This window comes from Cervus canadensis, chromosome 33 (assembly GCF_019320065.1).
Source record: "Cervus canadensis isolate Bull #8, Minnesota chromosome 33, ASM1932006v1, whole genome shotgun sequence".
NCBI lineage: Eukaryota > Metazoa > Chordata > Mammalia > Artiodactyla > Cervidae > Cervus > Cervus canadensis.
The window spans coordinates 24,855,210-24,873,722 of NC_057418.1; the positions used below are offsets into that span (position 1 = coordinate 24,855,210).

The 18,513-nt window shown below is 42.9% G+C and overlaps 1 protein-coding gene across 2 annotated transcripts; it reads right to left on the reverse strand.

Annotated features, from left to right (window-relative positions):
* Positions 1–368: 368 nt before the first annotated feature.
* On the reverse strand, positions 369–11,721 carry FBXO5 (F-box protein 5). 2 transcript variants are annotated; one of them, XM_043457384.1, is made up of 5 exons: positions 11,011–11,716; positions 4,507–5,224; positions 2,809–2,899; positions 1,582–1,764; positions 369–681 (listed from the first exon to the last, which is right to left on the reverse strand). In XM_043457384.1, exons 1-5 carry the CDS (start codon positions 11,489–11,491, stop codon positions 430–432), a joined length of 1,725 nt encoding a protein of 574 aa, XP_043313319.1. In that variant the 5' UTR covers positions 11,492–11,716; the 3' UTR covers positions 369–429. The 2 variants fall into 2 exon arrangements, with proteins under 2 accessions (XP_043313319.1, XP_043313320.1); XM_043457385.1 differs by lacking the exon at positions 1,582–1,764 and having other exon boundaries at positions 11,011–11,721.
* Between the last annotated feature and the right edge of the window lie 6,792 nt (positions 11,722–18,513).

Genomic DNA, 18,513 nt, shown 5'->3' on the forward strand with positions numbered 1-18,513 from the left:
TTTACATTAAGACACCAGAAGTTGATATTTCAATAGATATTATTAATTTGGCAAATAAAATAATCTGTCAATGGATGGTAAAGAAGATTTACTTTTAAGACTGTCTAGGTAAAATGACATGGTCTTCCTTTACCATAAAATGGAATGAATTTTAATTTACCTCTGAATCACAATCATCATAGTTTCCCTTTTTTCCTCAAAATATTTATATTTTCTGATTTACATTGAGAATTTAAAATTTTTTCACTATTAAATTGTAAAATATTTTAAGAAGTTGTGTACCCTCTTTTTTCACTGAGGGGGAAAAATCCCATGTATTACACTGATTTCAACATAAAATTGAACATCATGTTTTTTATTTTTTTTAATTAAAACCTAACATTTTTCTAACTAACCTTCATCATCAATTTCAATTGATGTAATAAGCAATCATAATCGTCGTAAATTCTTCTTGCTTTTCTTAGTACCAGGCAAAGGACCCATTTTATAACTGGCTTTTAGGGGCTTGCCATTTGAACAGTCTTCGGTGGTATGATAAGTACACAAACACTTTGTACAATAATCAAATCCACAGCTTTCTCGTTTACAGGTTGCCCGTTGTAAATAGCAATCATATTTTGCAGGTGAATTACAGCGAATACAGGCTTTAAGGCTTTCATTCTTTTTCAAAGTTTTGGCAACCTAGAAAGAAGAAAATTCATACACATATTTTTACTAAGAAATGAATGTAATTTAGCTAGTCAAAACAAGGGCACTTCCCCAATACATGTATAAAGCACCAACGTCACACACAACTCCTGCCTTTCAGGAGCTTACTGCTCAATGCGGGAACAGACCACTGTCAGCTGACCCAGTGGTTACTGCTTAATGCTACAAATATGCTCTTGTTCATAAATGCCACTCCCACATCGATGCCACCTCTCCTGGGAAACCAGGAGCTGGCTGCTCTTTCACCACTAGCTCTAGTCCTTTTTAAAAGAAACCTTTCCCATCATATAGCGTTTACCTTTACAAAGCTATGGATGCCCTGGTGGCTCAGATGGTGAAGCACCTGCCTGCAACGCAGGAGACCCGGGTTCAGGCCCTGGGTCGGGAAGATCCCCTGGAGAAGGAAATAGCAACCCACTCCAGGATTCTTGCCTACAAAATCCCATGGATGGAGGAGCCTGGTGGGCTACAGTCCATGGGGTCGCAAAGAGTTGGACACGACTGAGTGACTTCACTTTCACTTTACAGAGCTGTGAAAGTTACCATGTTTCCCTATCTATGTAGTGCCTGATAAAATTGACTTTTTGCTTAGCTCTCTTCCTTAGTTATCAAAGACAGTAATTGTGAAACGTAGTATTTAAGTTTTAGAAGAGACTTCAAGGTCTCTCCTTATTTTCTTAAGTGTTTCTAAATTAGAGATCAACACCACTGTCATTGTTTAATGCCAAATAATATCTATTATCTTTGGCATAGAAAGACATCTCTGTGTACTTTCCTAATTTGATTACTTGAGTCATAAATGGTTTTCTTACTCTAAATCCTTTTAACAATAAACACCTCATGTTTCCAATTTATTGATAAACAAAAAATTACCTCAGAGAATTCACTGTGTCGACTGTAAGTAGAACCTTTCTGATCACCTGGATCAGGTAACTTAGTTCGAGCATCTTTTTTGGGGAGAGTCTGGGTTGCTGATTTTTGCACAGATGCTAAAGGAGTTCTGAATAAAACATACTCTCTGGTCGAAGCATGTGGTGAAAACTTAATGTTTTTTTCCTAATTAAAAAAAAAAGTTTGAATAGGATTAAAAAATATCCTCCTATATTCTCAATAATCAGAAATTGTATATGTAAAAAAGGGCAAATGAGAATATAAAGGATTTATTCCTGTATTCAATTTATGTGCATGTGCTTAAAGCACAGTCACCCACAACTGTTCAAACATTTAAAGCCTAACAACTAAGTTACTGAGAGAAACTACAAATCAGAAACTGTGAGAAAGCAACTTTACATACTTAGTACCCAGCATTTAATACATGATTTATAAAGCACTACCACCAGAACATGGAGAAGGCAATGGCACCCCACTCCAGCACTCTTGCCTGGAAAATCCCATGGACAGAGGAGCCTGGTAGGCTGCAGTCCATGGGGTCGCAGAGTCGGACACGACTGAGCAACTTCACTTTCACTTTTCACTTTCATGCATTGGAGAAGGAAATGGCAACCCACTCCAGTGTTCTTGCCTGGAGAATCCCAGGGACGGGGAATCTGGTGGGCTGCCGTCTATGGGGTCGCACAGAGTCGGACATGACTGAAGTGACTTAACAACTTAGCAACCACCAGAACAAAAGGTCATTCTTTCCACCCACCAGTAGATGGCAATAGTCACGTTCAAGTGTCACATCAGTGCTATGAATGGATTCAAAACAATCTATTGAGGTACAAAATTTTTCATTAATATCAGCCTATAGATAAAGAAATTGAACGTGGAGAATTTAAGCAACACTTGACCTTAGTCTGCCAACTCCTAAGTCTGAAATTTTAATTGTGTGTTGATCTTTATTCTCAGAAACATCTCCAAAGTTACTAAGTATTTTGCAAAGTGAATGAATTCCCTTCCTACATTAAAAATCTTCTAAATATAGATAACTTTACTACTTTGTAACAGATAAAATCCCAGCCCCTTTATCTTTGAATTTTTTTTAATGAGTTATGAATGTAAAGGATTTCCAGATCATCTGTTATCTTTACTATTTCCCTCTCCCATTTCAAAGGTAGAGAGCTATTATATCTTAAAATTAAAACAACTGCAAAGACTTACAGTAATTCTTTGTATTGCTTTATTGTACAATTGCAATGCCACCTTGTCATCTTCCAGAATCTTCTTCCAAGTTATGCTCACTTTAGACACACTGGAAAAGTAAATGATTATAAAGGAAACAATTAAGCACCATGAAGGCTAAGATGAATATATTACAGAAACACAACCAGTGCAAAAAAGAAATTTCTATTAGCAGTTCTTCTCAAACCTGACTATACTTAGAATTGCCTGTGGCATGCACTTGAGATTTAAGGATGGCCCATGCCTAGTCACTTGGGTTTAATTGGCCTAAAATGGGGCCAGGGTTCTACAGAATCCCCACCACCGCCGCCTTTTAAAAAGTTCAACATCAATTCTAAGTAGATCTAGGCTTAGGAACCTGAACACTTCATTTTTTCACAATATCCACAAATATCAAATCAGAAACCCCATTGTGTATTTGGCTATTTATTAACATTAGACAAATTTTAAACATTTGACACATTGCTACTAGTAGAAATCAATTTAAAAAATCCATTTTAACAAAAATGTTGTGATGTTGATTATCCCTCAAGAAGCTAGTCAATAATAAAAATCAATACTTGTGCCTGTTTTCGTTCAGTTATATTTCATGGACCTGTGTAAAGTAACAAAGAGTACCTTTAAAATTTTTTCAAAAAGCCAAAAATGAACCAAGTTGGAGGCAATCTAATCCAATACTCTGGATAATCATTTTAATTCTCAATTGTTGTTTAGTTGCTAAGTCGTGTCAACTCTTGCAATCCCATGGACTACAACCCGCCAGTTTCCTCTGTCCATGAGATTTCCCAGTCAAGAATACTGGAGTGGGATGGGAGGAGGGTTCAGGATGGGGGACACATGTATACCCATGGCTGATTCATATCAATGTATGGCAAAAACCACTACAATATTGTAAAGTAATTAGCCTCCAATTAAAAAAAAAAAGAATACTGGAGTGGGTTGCCATTTCCTTCTCCAGATCTTCCCGACCCAGGGACTAAACCCAAGTCTTCTGCATTGGCAGTTGTATTCTTTACCACTGAGCCACTAGTGAAAGTGAAAGTGAAGTTGCTCAGTTGTGTCCGACTCCCAGCGAGCCCACGGACTGCAGCCTACCAGGCTCCTCGGTCCATGGGATTTTTCAGGCAAGAGTACTGGAGTGGGTTGCGATTGCCTTCTCCAAACTAGGGAAGCCCTAATTCTCGTTATCTCATCCTAAAAGGTTTTCTCTGGTTGGATAAGGAAGAAAGGGCAGTCAGTAAAAGGTTTCTAAGAAATAGTCATAATCAGACCCATGTGTATGTTTCTGCATTTTTATCACTTTTAAACTTGAAAATGGTCTAAAAAGAACAGAAATAATTACTTCATATTTTCAAGTGTGACAAAAACCAAATTCCCATTGGACCCATACAGCAGACCCCTAGGCTGTTGTTTTTATAGTTATGACCAAAAGATGTAGCTTACATATCAACAATTTCAGAATCAAAAGAAACAAAGATCCTGACCTAATAGAAATAGCCTTCACTAGCATAATATGAAATTTGAAGTAACTGGATTAAAAGCATACTTTCATCACCTCAGTTAAAACTACAGTGCAAGACTACAGTACTATCTTTGCATGAGCTGGCAGTGCTGAGCTATATAAGAGAAATGCTCATGGATTATACTAATACATACACTCAGAGAAACAATACTTACTTGATTAAGTCCATCTCACTGAGTTGTGTTAAAATATTTGCTAAGAGATGTTTGAGTCCTCTTCGAAAGAGTTCACTGAGAATATCTACACATTCGAGGCCCATTTTCCTACCAATTATATTCTGTAGTCTAAAATTTCCACTGGATATAAATTCTTTCAGCTTCTCCCAATCTATTTTAGGATTTCGTTTACAATTTTTTTTTAACGTTGAACAAACCACTTTTTCAAAATGAAGAGCTGGCAGCAAGTTTTTGTTGGGATATTGGTCTGGGCTTTGCGTCCGTAGAAGGCAGGATTGTGGACTGTCATTGAAACTTTCCACCAGGGCAAGGCTACTGTCTTCATGTTCACTGAGGCCACTTTGTTGGGAAAATGAAGAGTAGCCACTGTCTTCATAACATCCGCTGGTCTCCAGTTCTTGTATGTCATTTGAACTATCACGTGTTTGTTGTATGCGTTGATTTTCCTTGTTATGCAATGGCTTGCTTTCAGTTTCAAGTTCTACAATCCTGGGGCTCACAACTGGGGACCCAACATCCGATAACCTTTCATAGTCTTTAATGCAGTCTTTATAAGAACCTTCCAAACATGCAGTAGTGTAGGAACCTTGTCTTCTACTGTCATCCGGCTTCACTGGTTTAATTCCAGAATGAACATGGTTATAGTTAAAATCACACTTCATTTTGACAGAGAGAGTGGAACTTTCTTCTTTACAACCTACAAAAAGAACATAACATTATGCCTGATGGCAAAAATTTCCACATATCACTACTTCTTTAAATTTGGGATACAGATTTAATCACTTTGCATTCTTTCAGCACTGTGAACTTCCCATGAAATAAGCTATGAAATTATCAAAGTATAATGTGAGAAAATATTATTAAAACTTAATAAGTACATACATCTTATTCTCGAGGGAGTACTTCAGTACAGTCTGCTTTTAAATCTGGTGTAACTATACCATCTGACATTTGGTCATATCTGAGTAGAAAATAGTGACAAAAGGGACTATTTAACAAATATAGTCTGTGCTTATAGAATAAGGAAATATGATGCATCAAGAGTGGGGCCTGAGATAAGAGACATCCTTACAGAAATCAAATACTTCTAGAAATATGGTTAAGATAATGGAAGACGGAATGTATAAGGGTCAAAACAGATTTGATAAAAGTTGCAAAAAACTTTTATATATTAAATGTTAGTAATTATTATAACTGACTCATTGGAAAAGACCCTGATGCTGGCAAAGACTGAAATCAAAAGAAGGGGGCAGCAGAGGATGAGATGGTCACATAGCATCACCAACTCAATGGATAAGAACTTGAGCAAACTCTGGGAATAGCTAAGAACAGGGGGGTTGCAAACAGCTGGATGAGCTGGACGCGACTTAGCGACTAAACAACAATTATAAGTCTTATAATAATTAATCACAAAATCTATAGAAGTTTAGAGAAAGGATTAAAAAGCCAATAAATTTAATCATTTGTAAGTTAACCACTAGGGGTTTAGAATCTGCCTAAGCACACAGGCACGAATTAACCACACTAGTGACTTCTGGGGCAGGATAATTTTGCTGGGGGTTGTCCTGTCTGTTGCAGGATGTTTAGCAACTTGTGGCTATCTGATGCCATTAGCAGCCGCTATTCCTCCAGCAGGACAATAAAAAATGTCTCCAGCAACCATTTATTGCCAAATGTTGGGAGTAGGGGGAAGCTGTGTATGTGTGTGTGTTAGTCGCTCAGTCGTGTCTGACTCTTTGCAACCCCATGGACTGTAGCCCACCAGGCTCCTTTGTCCATGGGATTCTCCAGGCAAGAATACTGGAGTGGGGGAAGTTAGCAGGGGCAAAATCTCCCCCATTCTCAGTTAAGAACTGCTGCTTTAAAGGATTAGGATTTCTGGCAGGCAGTAGTGGCTGGGACGGATTATAGTAGATGGGTTTAAAAAAACTGCTTAGCATTTTTGAAGGCAGAGTATATGGATCGTATATGCTTCCAATGTACTCCCCCATCTACTATACTATACCTCCTGCAAACCAATCACAGGTAGATAACAATTACCCTATAAGTAAATATACCTAAGTATAGTCAGTATGTTTAGTCTGTACTAAACATTGGTAAACTGTTCATACGGAATTTACTGTTTTTACTTAGAACAGAACTTCTAAGCACTAAAGGACACCTTGTAGATAGAAACTTTCTTCTAATTAGGTTTAAATTAAAAGTTTAGGGACATAAATATTACCCCAATTAACCCTAACTCTAGAACAAATTATTCTGAGCTGTTCCCTTGTACTCAGAAAAGGGTAAAAAATTCTAAGAGATTCTTATTTTTGCATCAAGTAAGGAATTAAATATGATTTAGCTAAGACCACACATGTTATCTGAAGATAAAGAAGCCACCAACAAAGACACATGTTTTATTTTGTTTAGTTCCCTAAAGGGAATGGGCATGTTCAGTCGTGTCCAATGCTTTGTGACCCTATGGACTATATAGCTCACCAGATTCCTCTGTCCATGGAATTCTCCAGGCAAGAATACTGGAGTGGGTTGCCATGCCCTTCTCCTGGGGATCTTCTCTGACCCAGGGATAGAACCCCCATCTTTTGTCTCTCCTGCAATGGCAGGCGGGCTCTTTACCACTAGCACCACCTGGAATATCCTAAAGGGAAGAGGACTGAAACTATATTTCAGAAACTTAATTCTTTTCAAAGGCATTCTTCCTCTGCTGCCTTTACAACTCAGTTACTGGAAGACTATCCTACAGAACCCCTTTCATTCAACATTGTTCTCAGAATATGGACAGTTCCTTAATTTCAGAGTTAATAATGATTCAGCTACTTTATAATTGTTTAGAAGTCAACAATTTCCAACATTTCCAAACACGTGCTCAAAACTGAGGTAGAATGTGCAGTGAAAGACACTCAGCCGATGCTCAGTCATGTCCGACTCTTTGCGACCCCGTGGACTTCTCCAGGCCAGAATGCTCGAATGGTAGCCTTTCCCTTCTCCAGGGGAGCTTCCCAAACCAGCAATCGAACACAGGTCTCCTGCATTGCAAGTGGATTCTTTACCAGCTGAGTCACAAGGATCATTAAAAAAGTATATATATACATACATACATATATATATATATAAATCTCACAGTTCAGAGCCTCTTTAATCAGAAAGATGAGGGTTAAGAGTCAATCCTAAAGGAAATCAATCCTGAATATTCATTACAAGGACTGAAGCTGAAGCTCCAATACTTTGGCCACCTGATGCATACAGCTGACCCAAAAGACCTCAATGCTGTGAAAGATTGAAGGCAAAAGAAGGGGACGACAGAGGATGAGATGGATGGATGGCATCACTGATTCAGTGGACATGAATTTGAGCAAACTCCAGGAGATAGTGAAGGGCAGGGAAGCCTGGTGTGCTGCAGTGCATGGGGTCGCAAAGAGCTGGACACAAGTGAGCGAATGAACAACAAAGAGTCTAGCTCTGCCACTTCATTTACCCAATGCCTACTTAGTGACAGAGTCTTGAGAAGGAAAGAAACTAGCCACAGAAGTTCTTTTGAAGGTGAAATCCTGGTATCTTGAAAGCCTTGTGAAAATCCAGACAAAGGTGGACCCTGGAAGGAAAAGTGTTGAACTTTCAAGGAAGAGGAAGGCCTGCAGGGCTGTGACTCGGTAACCAACAGGGGGATAAGGATTGAAAATTAACGCTGAAGAGGTATAGAATGCTATAGGATTTTTAGGGTAGACTGGCTTTTATTCTTCTTGTAATAAAGAGCCTCTGAGGGGTTCTAAGTGAGATATCTGGTTCACACTAGGACTTCCCTATAGCTCAAACAGTAAAGAATTTGCCTGCAATGCAGGAGACCAGGGTTTGATTCCTGGGTTGAGAAGATCCTCTGGAGAAGGAAATGGCAATTCACTCCAGTATTCTTGCCTGGAGAATCCCATGGTCCCATGGACAAAGGAGCCTGGCAGGATACAGTCTGTGAGGTGACAAAGAGTCAAACATGGCTGTGCAACTAACACACAGACACACAAATAAACAAATGATTGCCGGTTGTGGAAAATATTGGATTATATTAATAGGAAGGTATAGGGTTGGCCAAGAAGTTTGTTGGGGTTTTTCAAAAGACACTGGAAAAACTTGAAAACTTTTGCTGTGAAAAAATTTTTCTTGGCTAATCCAACACAAGTGAAAGTAGGGAGGCTAGTTGGAAATGCTTATCACAGAAGTCCAGAGTTGGGTACCCAAGACTAGGATGACCGCAGGGCAACTAGGATAACTGAATGGATCTGAGATCTTTTTAGAAGGGTAAAGTCAACAGAGGTTGGTGATATCCTATATCAGCTGTGAATACCCTGGGTTTAAATCATGAGCATTTCAGGTGAAAAACAAAAAACCGAGCAAGTTAACTCTTAAAGCTTGTTTCCTCATGTATAAAATGCAGGTAAGAAAACCAAACTGGACTAAATGCATGGCAGAGTTTCCATCACATATAGTTTAATAAACAGAATCTATTTTCACTGTGTTATTTTTGTAAGCCAAACACTTCATATTCTTTATATTTAAATCACGAACAAGTTCAAAGTGGCAAAATACATTCTACACAGATTTATGCATCTCAGATTATGTTTTTCCCTAGGAATCAAATCCAACTTCAAATGAAAGTCCTTGCTCAGCCTTTTGCCGTTTTGTGACCTAGAACATTGAATCAGTCTTTCAATTTCTTTAAAATGGAGATATACTATATCCATAATATCTACCTCATGGAATTGGTAAAGATTCACCACTGCATTTTTAAAACCTCTTATTTACCAACTCAATAGTCCAATCATGAAAAAGTGGTATTAGGTAGTTAACTGTACAAAGTTAACTTCTATTTAACTTCCCAATGTAGATTTAACATTTCATAATAAACTGTAATAGTTAAAAAGACTATAGTGCTTAAAGTTAAAAAATCTTTACAGCTATCCCAATGCTAAATGTTTAAGTACTACAACCTCCAGTACCTACAAGATAACCAGCATGTGCCCAATATCAATGAGGCATGGCTATTCCTTTAAAAGAGCCTTAAGACCTGTTGCCATAAACTGCAAAAATCAGTCATAACCCCCAAGAGAATATTTTAGAAAAGCCTATTTCAGAAATATTTGAATGCAATAGATTTTTAAATTTCATTTTCTCAAATTTTCAAATATAGAAAAAAATCTGGGGGACAGCAAATACTCTCCTGAGGGGCAAGGTAGTAAAGACAACTGGAATTAAGCGACCAAAAAAATCCTTCTTAAAGCCACCAATCTCCAGAATTTCAGAGGGTTTTATGAGTCAGGGATTTCTAGACAGAGACTTAACCTGTTAAAATATTTTTTGAGTCTTCTAGATTCCTTTTCTAAAGAAAGGAGCGTCTTTCAGTGATTACCAAATATACACCATCAAGCTGTTAACTTCTAAAATTTTTCACAATTTCTAAAATAAAATGAATGTAGCCGGGTCTCTTTAAGAGACAGCAACAAAGAGGATAAAGTAAGCGTTCATTTGGGTGCCTTCCATTCCACCCAAGAGCTGGAATAAAAGATTGCCTCTCCAGAAGCACAGGGGAAAAAACCAAACCAAACGAATTCTTCACTTCTCATATCTTCTTCCCAAATTCTTCAAAATCAGCTACATTTGGACAAATTCAGGGTTTCTGCATTAAAAATGTCCTTTTCCCTCCTTCCATTTCAGTCCAGGCCTTGAGACTGAGTCACTCACTGGGTTCAAGGGGGGGAAAAGGAGAAATTCAACGTTTTTGTTCGGACATCCCCAACAGAGCCTTGACCCGATGAGAGGGGTCCCTCCATTTGGCGGGGATTGGGGAAGGGGAGACCCTGGAAATCCCGAGGGGTCGGAGGGGTGGCCCTCAGGGCGCGGACCGGCGGAGGCGGGAGATAACAGCGAGCACGATCTCCCGCGCCCGCCAGTAAGACTGAGGTGGCGAAAACCTGGGAGGACTGACTTCCGACCTGAGAGTGCGGGGCAGGCGTGGAGAAGGGGCGCTGAAGTGAGGGGTCGGGCACCCGGCTGGACCCCGAGGGCCGCTGGCTCGCGGGCCCTGTCAGCTCCGACTCCGGGGTGGGGGAGGGGCGGCAGGGGGCATTTGGCGCCCGGGCCCGCGGGGTGGAGGTAGGCAGCCCTGCCCAGGGTGAGGAGGCCCCGACCCGCACCTCCCTGGGGGGCCTGGCGCCCCGGTTCGCGGGCACGGCGGGACCCAGATGCGCCGGCCATCCTGTCCCGGGACCTCTGCTTCCCCTCTCCGGACTCCCCCCTGCCTTCTTCCTCTGGGTCCCGGGAGAACCGTCGCCCGCCCGCCAGAGGCCCAGCGAGGGACCGCACGGCCGGACTCGGGAGGGTGTCGGGTCCAGGTCGTTGCCCACCAACCCCTCCTACCCCGCCACCGTCATTCCCCCGCCGGGCACCCCTTCTGGAAGGCGCGCCCCGCTCGCACCCTCTCCTCTCACCCACCGTCCGAGGGGCAAGGGCGCCCGGCGGCTGTCGGGGCGCCGTAGCTGCAGCGGCAGGAACCGGAGAGCGGCCGTAGGGAGCAGCTGCAGGGCCGCCGGCTCATGCCAGGGGCAACAGAGGGGTCGGCCTCAGGTGAGGGAGCTGCGGCCACGGGAGGAGAGCGGGCAGCCAGCTTCTCAGAGCTCTTATCTTCCAAAAGGCGCCAGCTGGTACTTTTAAAATCTTTGAATTTGGTGCCCAAATCCGCACGGCCCAATGGGGCGCGCCGCTCGCACGCGCGATCCAATGGGAGGGCGGCGGGAGGGCGTCCCCTCACTCGCGCCCAATGGGAGGCTGCCGAGGTGGGGCCGAGCCTCCAGGCCCAGCCTCCTTCCTCCCTCGCCAGCTCCGCTCGTCCGGAAAGACGCGGAGGCTGGGGGCGGGGCCTCGGAGCGCGGGGAGGCCTCGGCTCGGCCGCACGTGGAGGGCTCCTACCACGCATGCGCGTTCCCGCCACGCTCTCCTCCTCCGTCTGAGGGACTGGCCTCCGGCGGGTCCTAATTTCATCCTGAAGGCGGCTCCGGCTTGTGTCTGAGGAACTCCGATGGGTGCAGAGCGCGGCCGACTTCCTCCGGTCATTTCTCAAGCGGGAGTTTGGTGAGCGGCGACTCCTGACTGTCCGAGAATGCAGACTTTCCGGAAGACGAACCCTCCCCCCAGCTCGGCTTAGCCCGCCTCTCTAGGATTTAGGCGCGCTCCTCTCGCCTCCTAGTTTCGCCCCTCCCCCTGCTCAGCGCTTTCGCGCAAGCGCTGGTGGCGGGCGGCCGCCTTGGAGTTGGCGGGTTGGCGCTTGCGTGCTGGGGTCCCCCGCGTTTCTCTCAGGGGGCGAGGGAGGCGGAGAGCCCTGGGCCGCGGTGGGTGGGGCCGCGTCCCTCCGGCGCGCGGAGCTGGTCCTGTCTCCTCAGTGGCGGGAGACCCCGACTGACTTGAATCTCCTTGGGCCCTTGCAGAGGGGATGAGACTGGGACCGTCGCTTCTTTTTTGTAAGCGTGTTTTTTTTAAAATTTTCGACCATTGTTCCTCAGCCACCTTGCTTTAATCACGGACTTTTAAGCTTATTAAATATATATCTACTGTACTCTCCCGGGTTTCGTTTCTTTTCAAGTGCCAGACACACACTGTAATCCTATTCCAGAATCAATGAATGAATGAATGAGTCAGCCTGCCCTAGGAGTTCCAAACCTGACTCCCTGAGTCTGAAGGCCCTTGGCCATAATTTTCCAGTGATGGAAGAAAGGGTGGAAGTATTCATTGCTAAGTCTTCTATAGCAAGTTGTACCGCACGTGTCATGCTGAAGTTTTCATTCTTTGTGCGTTTAAGTAGTGACATTGCATTCCCCAGTTTCACTTTTGGTCAGAACACAGTGAAGCCAAAGGATGTAAGCTCCCGAGTGTCCGAATTCCTGTCTTTTGCAGTTTTCTCTCTTTTACCTTTCTGCAGCCTCCAGAAGAGTTAATAGTTGGCCGTGTGGTAAGCAAATGCAGAAGACAAGAGGTTCGATCGGGAAGATTTACGCCCCGCGCCCCGCCCCCAAGAGGAAATGGCAACCCACTCCTGGTGGCCTAGGGTCCATGGTGTCGCAAAGTCAGACTTAGCATGCAACACTGAAGTGCTCAGTTAAATTTTTATCAAGTCCTTTGTGAAGCAACGCGGGGATCAAGATGAATCCTGCAAATGCTGAGTTGATCCTCTCTTTATGTGACATTTTTGATAGTTCATCATGGTTTTCTGCGTTCATTTTTATTTTTTAGAATTTTGCATTATGTTAGTATTTTTCTTGGTTGCTGAAATTTTTGGCATCCTCTTAAATTTTGCACCTGAGTCCTGTCTCTCACCCCACCCTGGCTCTGGTGCTAAGTTCTGAAGACACATGGTTGAAAAGACAGAAGTCCTGTCCTTCAGGGAGTTTACATTCTGATGGGAAAGAATTTGGCAATTGACAGTTTCACTGAATCAAAGAGGAATATAAAACAACATAAGAACATAAAACATCTTCCCAACCCAGGTATCAACCAGAGTCTTTTACATCTGCATTGGCAGGCAGATTCTGTAGCACTAGCCCACCTGAGAAGCCCTATAAAACAACATAAGAGGGTAGAGAATGGGCTGACTGGAAGGGCATGGCTAAGGACTTTGGGTGCTCAGGAAGGTTTCTGAGGCTTTGGACAAAGTTTGGAATGTTGAGGTGGCAATGCAAAGATCTGCATAATAAGCAGAGGAAGGAGGCCAAAGGTGCATGGCTTATTCCAGGACTTGGTGGAATTCTAGAGCCAACAGATCAAAAGACTGTAGGAGTGGAGGTCAGGTAGAAGCCAGATCCTATAGGTCATGGTTGACTGTTTGAGGGATGTTTGCAAGGGAGTGATTTGTTAAATGAATATTAAAACTATGGTAGCTTTTTGATCTGATAGGCACTTTGTAAATGTTAGTCTTTAATTCTCACAATAACCTTAGCATTTTCATTTTCTGATTGTGCTTCAAAGTGTAAGTTCATTCTCATATAGAATGATACAGCTAGTAAGCAAAAATTCCAGCCTGAGTCTTTGGGAATAGAGCATGTACTTTGTGTTACACTGGGGCATGATATTTGTGGGAGACTTGATTGTTTATATGTACATTTTCATATTACTTTTGACAGGGGCAGAGTGAAGGGACAAAATAGGTGATGACAGTTAATCCCACTAGGGGATTTAAGTAAAAAGTATGGGAGACCCCTGTAAGTTAATAATTACTCAAGAAATTATTGATAACTACTCAAGAAAGAAGAATAATTACTCAAGAAAGCAGCTTTGCTTAGCAGCAAAACCATGTAACAGAAGATCGTGACATGCCTCAGGACAATAAAACACTGGTGGGACCCCCATTCTGAGACCCTCCGTCCTGCCCAGTGAGCTCAGTAACTTAATGATCCCTAGGACATGCTTTCTGCTTAAAAACATGAAACATAAAAACAATAATTTGTGGACCTCAAGTGACCATGTAAGGACAAGAAAACTCCCCTGCTTAACCTGGAGGAGGAACTAATGATGGAAGCATGAAATCTACTCAAGAAAGTTGCAGAAACTCTTCTCCCCACTTTTCCTTTGATTATGAAACTGTTGCCCAGTAAGTTCGTGGTGCGACACCCCCTTCCCACCCACTTGTTAACCTCACAAGCATCCTGTTCTAGTGTGTGTGTTAGTCACTTAGTTGTGTCCGATTCTTTTCAACCCTATCGTCTAGCCCACCAGGCTACTTTGTCCATGGAATTCTCCAGGCAAGAATACTGGAGTGGGCTGCCATTTCCTTCTGCAGGGGATCTTCTCCACCCAGGGATTGAACCCGGAACTGCCACACTACCATCTCAATAACCTGGAAAGCCCAGGTGATTCTAGTAAATCACTTCTTTGTATCACTTTTGCCTCTTGCTGCATTCTTTCTGCACTGAGACATAAAGGTCTATGGTACTGAGCTCTTCAGAGCCCCCGAAACACCCCGGTTTCACTTCCCATTTGACCTTAGAGATCTTTATTCACCTCCATTATTTTTAGATGAAGACATATATATGAAATTTGAGGGGAGGGGGTTCTCCAGTTATTTTTAAAATTTATTTTCAGAAAAAGACTAAGATAATGGGAAAATTAAAATTACTATTGTAATATAAGGTAAGGTAAAGATTGAAGTGTGTTTTATTGCCTGCTGGTGTAGTCTTTTTCTCTAGGTTTATTAAGTTAATATTGATTTTATTATTTTAACTATTAGAGCTTTATATTGAAATGCTATTTTTTAATGTTTATTTTTGATTGATGATTGCTTTACAAAATTGGATTTTTTGCCATACAGCAGCATGAATCAGTCATAGGTGTACATATGTCCCTTCCCTCTTGAGCCTCCCTCCCACCCTTTCCCACCCCTCTAGGTTATTACAGAGCCCTGAGTCATACAGTGTATTTCCATAAGCTATCTGTTTTCTATATGGTAGTGTATATGCTTCCGTGCTACTGTCTCCATTCATCTCACTCTCCTTCCTCTCCACAGCCCTTGTCAATAAATCTGTTCTCTCTCTGCATCTCTATTGCTGCCTTGAGAATAGGTTCATCAGTACCATCTTTCTAGATCCTGTATATATACGTTAATATACAATATTTTTTTTCTCTTTCTGACTTACTTTACTCGGTATAATAGGCTCTAGGTTGATCTGCCTCACATTAGAACTGACTCAAATGTGTTCCTTTTTATGGTTGAGTAGCATTCCATTGTTGGGAGAAGGCAATGGCACCCCACTCCAGTACTCTTGCCTGGAAAATCCCATGGAGGGAGGAGCCTGGTAGGCTGCGGTCCTTGGGGTCGCTAAGAGTCGGACACGACTGAGCAACTTCACTTTCACTTTCACACATTGGAGAAGGAAATGGCAACCCACTCCAGCGTTCTTGCCTGGAGAATCCCAGGGATGGGGGAGCCTGGTGAGCTGCCGTCTATGGGATCACATGGAGTCGGACACGACTGAAGTGACTTAGCAGCAGCAGCAGCATTCCACTGTGTGTATGTACCATAGCTTCTTAAAAACCGTTCATCTGTTGATGGACATCCAGGTTGTTTCCATGTCCTAGCTATTGTAAATAGTGCTGCAATGAACGTTGGTGTGAAGAGTGAAAACGTGAAAGTGTTAGTTGCTCAGTTGTGTCTGACTCTTCGCAACCCTATGGACTATAGCCTGCCAGCCTCCTCTGTCCATGAAGTTCTCCAGTCAGAAATACTGGAGTGGGGTGCCATGCCCTTCTCCAGGGGATCTTCCCAGCCCAGGGGTTGAACCCAGGTCTCCTGCATTGCAGGCAGATTCTTTACCATCTAAGCCACCAGGGGAGCCATTGGGGTACGTATGTCTTTTTCAGTTTTGGTGAAATATTATTCTTAACTGACAATTAACTTTCAATAGGTTCATGAGCACCTAGTAGTTTCATTCTTACTGGGAAATTTAGGCAGGGCCTTTCTGAATTTTACTAGATGTCAACAGAAGTATGTACTGCTTTCTTTTTGCAAATCTGTATCAGAATTCTTGTTTTTAGGTGGAAAATGAAGTGCAGAGAGAACTGTCTTTATTCTCACCAAATCCTTATTGTATACATGGGGTGTCTGGAAATAATTGAGATGTGGTGCCTACCTTCTTTGCTTACTATCTGGGCTTGCAACCTGACAGATGTAGATTCTCAGTAAATAATCTTTGAATAAAAGCATTATGAGTACAGCAGGTAGAGGATAAGATGTACTTAATATAGCTGTGAAGACGGCATGTCAAATACATCTAGTTACAGTGGAATTTTTATAGAATAGATTGACTGTATTACAGAGTAGAGGAGTGACTTCTATATCCCAGGGTAAGAGAGTACAGGACAAGGCTTGTCAACCTCAGCACCTCTGACATTTTGGTCAGATGACGGTTCTTTGTTGTGGAGGCTATGCTGTGCACTGTAGGGTATGACAAGATCAGAACCTTGCATTTTAGGAAGATGAACCTGGTAGTTATGTATGTGTGATCTGAATTAGAGAGGATGCAGGGGACTATTCAAGCAGTCTAGGAGATGTAATTTTGGACTAGATTGGAATGGAATCTGTGAAGATGAGGGTGTTTAGTAAGAGACTAGGTGTTGGCAATAAACTGCCTATGAGAAAGAGGAGCAGAGAAGCCCCAGCAAGATGGTAGGTGCTGGAGCGGCTCTGAGGAGATACCCCACGTCCAAGAACAAAGGAGAAGCTCCAGCAAGATGGTAGGAGGGGCGAAATCACGTTCAGAACCAAACCCCATACCCTCCAGAGACGCTCAGAGGGCTCAAACAAACCTTGTGAACACCAGGACCCAGAGACCCCACAGAGACAGAGACAGAACTGTGAGCATCTCCTGTGGAGGTCGGGTCAGCAGTGGCCTGCCGCAGGGGCTCGGGCTCCAGGTGCAGCACACTTGGGTAAGGCATAAGCCCTCTTGGAGGAGGTCGCCATTAACCCCACCACAGAGCCACCAGAACTTACACAGTCTGGGAAACAGACTCTTGGAGGGCACAAACAGAAACTTGTGTGCACCAGGACCCAGGAGAAAGGAGCAGTGACCCCACAAGAGACTGACCCAGACTCGCCTGTGAGTGTCCAGGAGTCTCTGGCAGAGGTGTGGGTCAGCGGTGGCCTGATGCAGGGCTGGGGGCACTTGAGTGTAGCAGTACATGCACCGGACCTTTTGAAGGAGGTCACCATTATCTTCATTACCTCCACCATAGTTTGGCCCCAGGTAAATAACAGGGAGGGAACACAGCCCCACCCATCAACAGAAAACTGGATTAAAGATTTACTGTAAATGGCCCCACCCATCAGAGCAAGACCCAATTTCCCCGTCAGTCTTTCCCATCAGGAAGCTTCCATAAGCTTCTTATCCTTCTCCATCAGAGGGCAGACAGACTGAAAACCACAATCACAGGAAACTAACCAACCTGATGACATGGACCACAGCCTTGTCTAACTCAATGAAACTATGAGCCATGCCTTGTAGGGCCACCCAAGACAGACGGGTCATGGTGGAGAGTTCTGACAAAACATGGTCCACTTCAATATTCTTGCCTTGAGAACCCCATGAACAGTATGAAAAGGCAAAAATACAGGACACTGAAAGAGGAACTCCCCAGGTCAGTAGGTGCCCAATATGCTACTGGAGATCAGTGGAGAAATAACTCCAGAAGAATGAAGAGACACAGCCAAAGCAAAAACAACACCCAGTTGTGGATGTGACTGGTGATGGAAGTAAAGTCCACTGCTGTAAAGAGCAATATTGCATAGGAACCTGGAATGTTAGCTCCATGAATCAAGGCAAATTGGAAGAGGTCAAACAGGAGATGACAAGAGTGAACATCGACGTTTTGGGAATCTGTGAACTAAAATGGACTGGAATGGGTGAATATAACACATATGACCATTATATTTACTACTGTGGGCAAGAATCCCTTAGAAGAAATGGAGTAGTCATCATAGTCAACAAAAGAGTCCGAAATGCAGTACTTGGATGCACTCTCAAACGACAGAATGACCTCTGTTCTTTTCCAAGGCCAACCATTCAATATCATGGTAATCCAAGTCTCTGCCCCGATAAGTAATGCTGAAAAAGCTGAACTTGAACGGTTCTATGAAGACCTACAAGACATTCTAGAACTAACACCTAAAAAATATGTCCTTTTCATTATAGGGGTCTGGAATGTAAAAGTAGGGAGTCAAGAAATACCTGGAATAACAGGCAAATTTGGCATTGGAGTACAGAATAAGGCAGGGCAAAGGATAATAGAGTTTGCCAAGAGAACGCACTGGTCGTAACAAGCACCCTCTTCCAACACAAGAGAAGACTCTACACATGGACATTACCAGATGGTCAACACCAAAATCAGATTGATTATATTCTTTGCAGCCAAAGATGGAGAAGTTCTATTCGGTCAGCAAAAGCAAGACCAGGA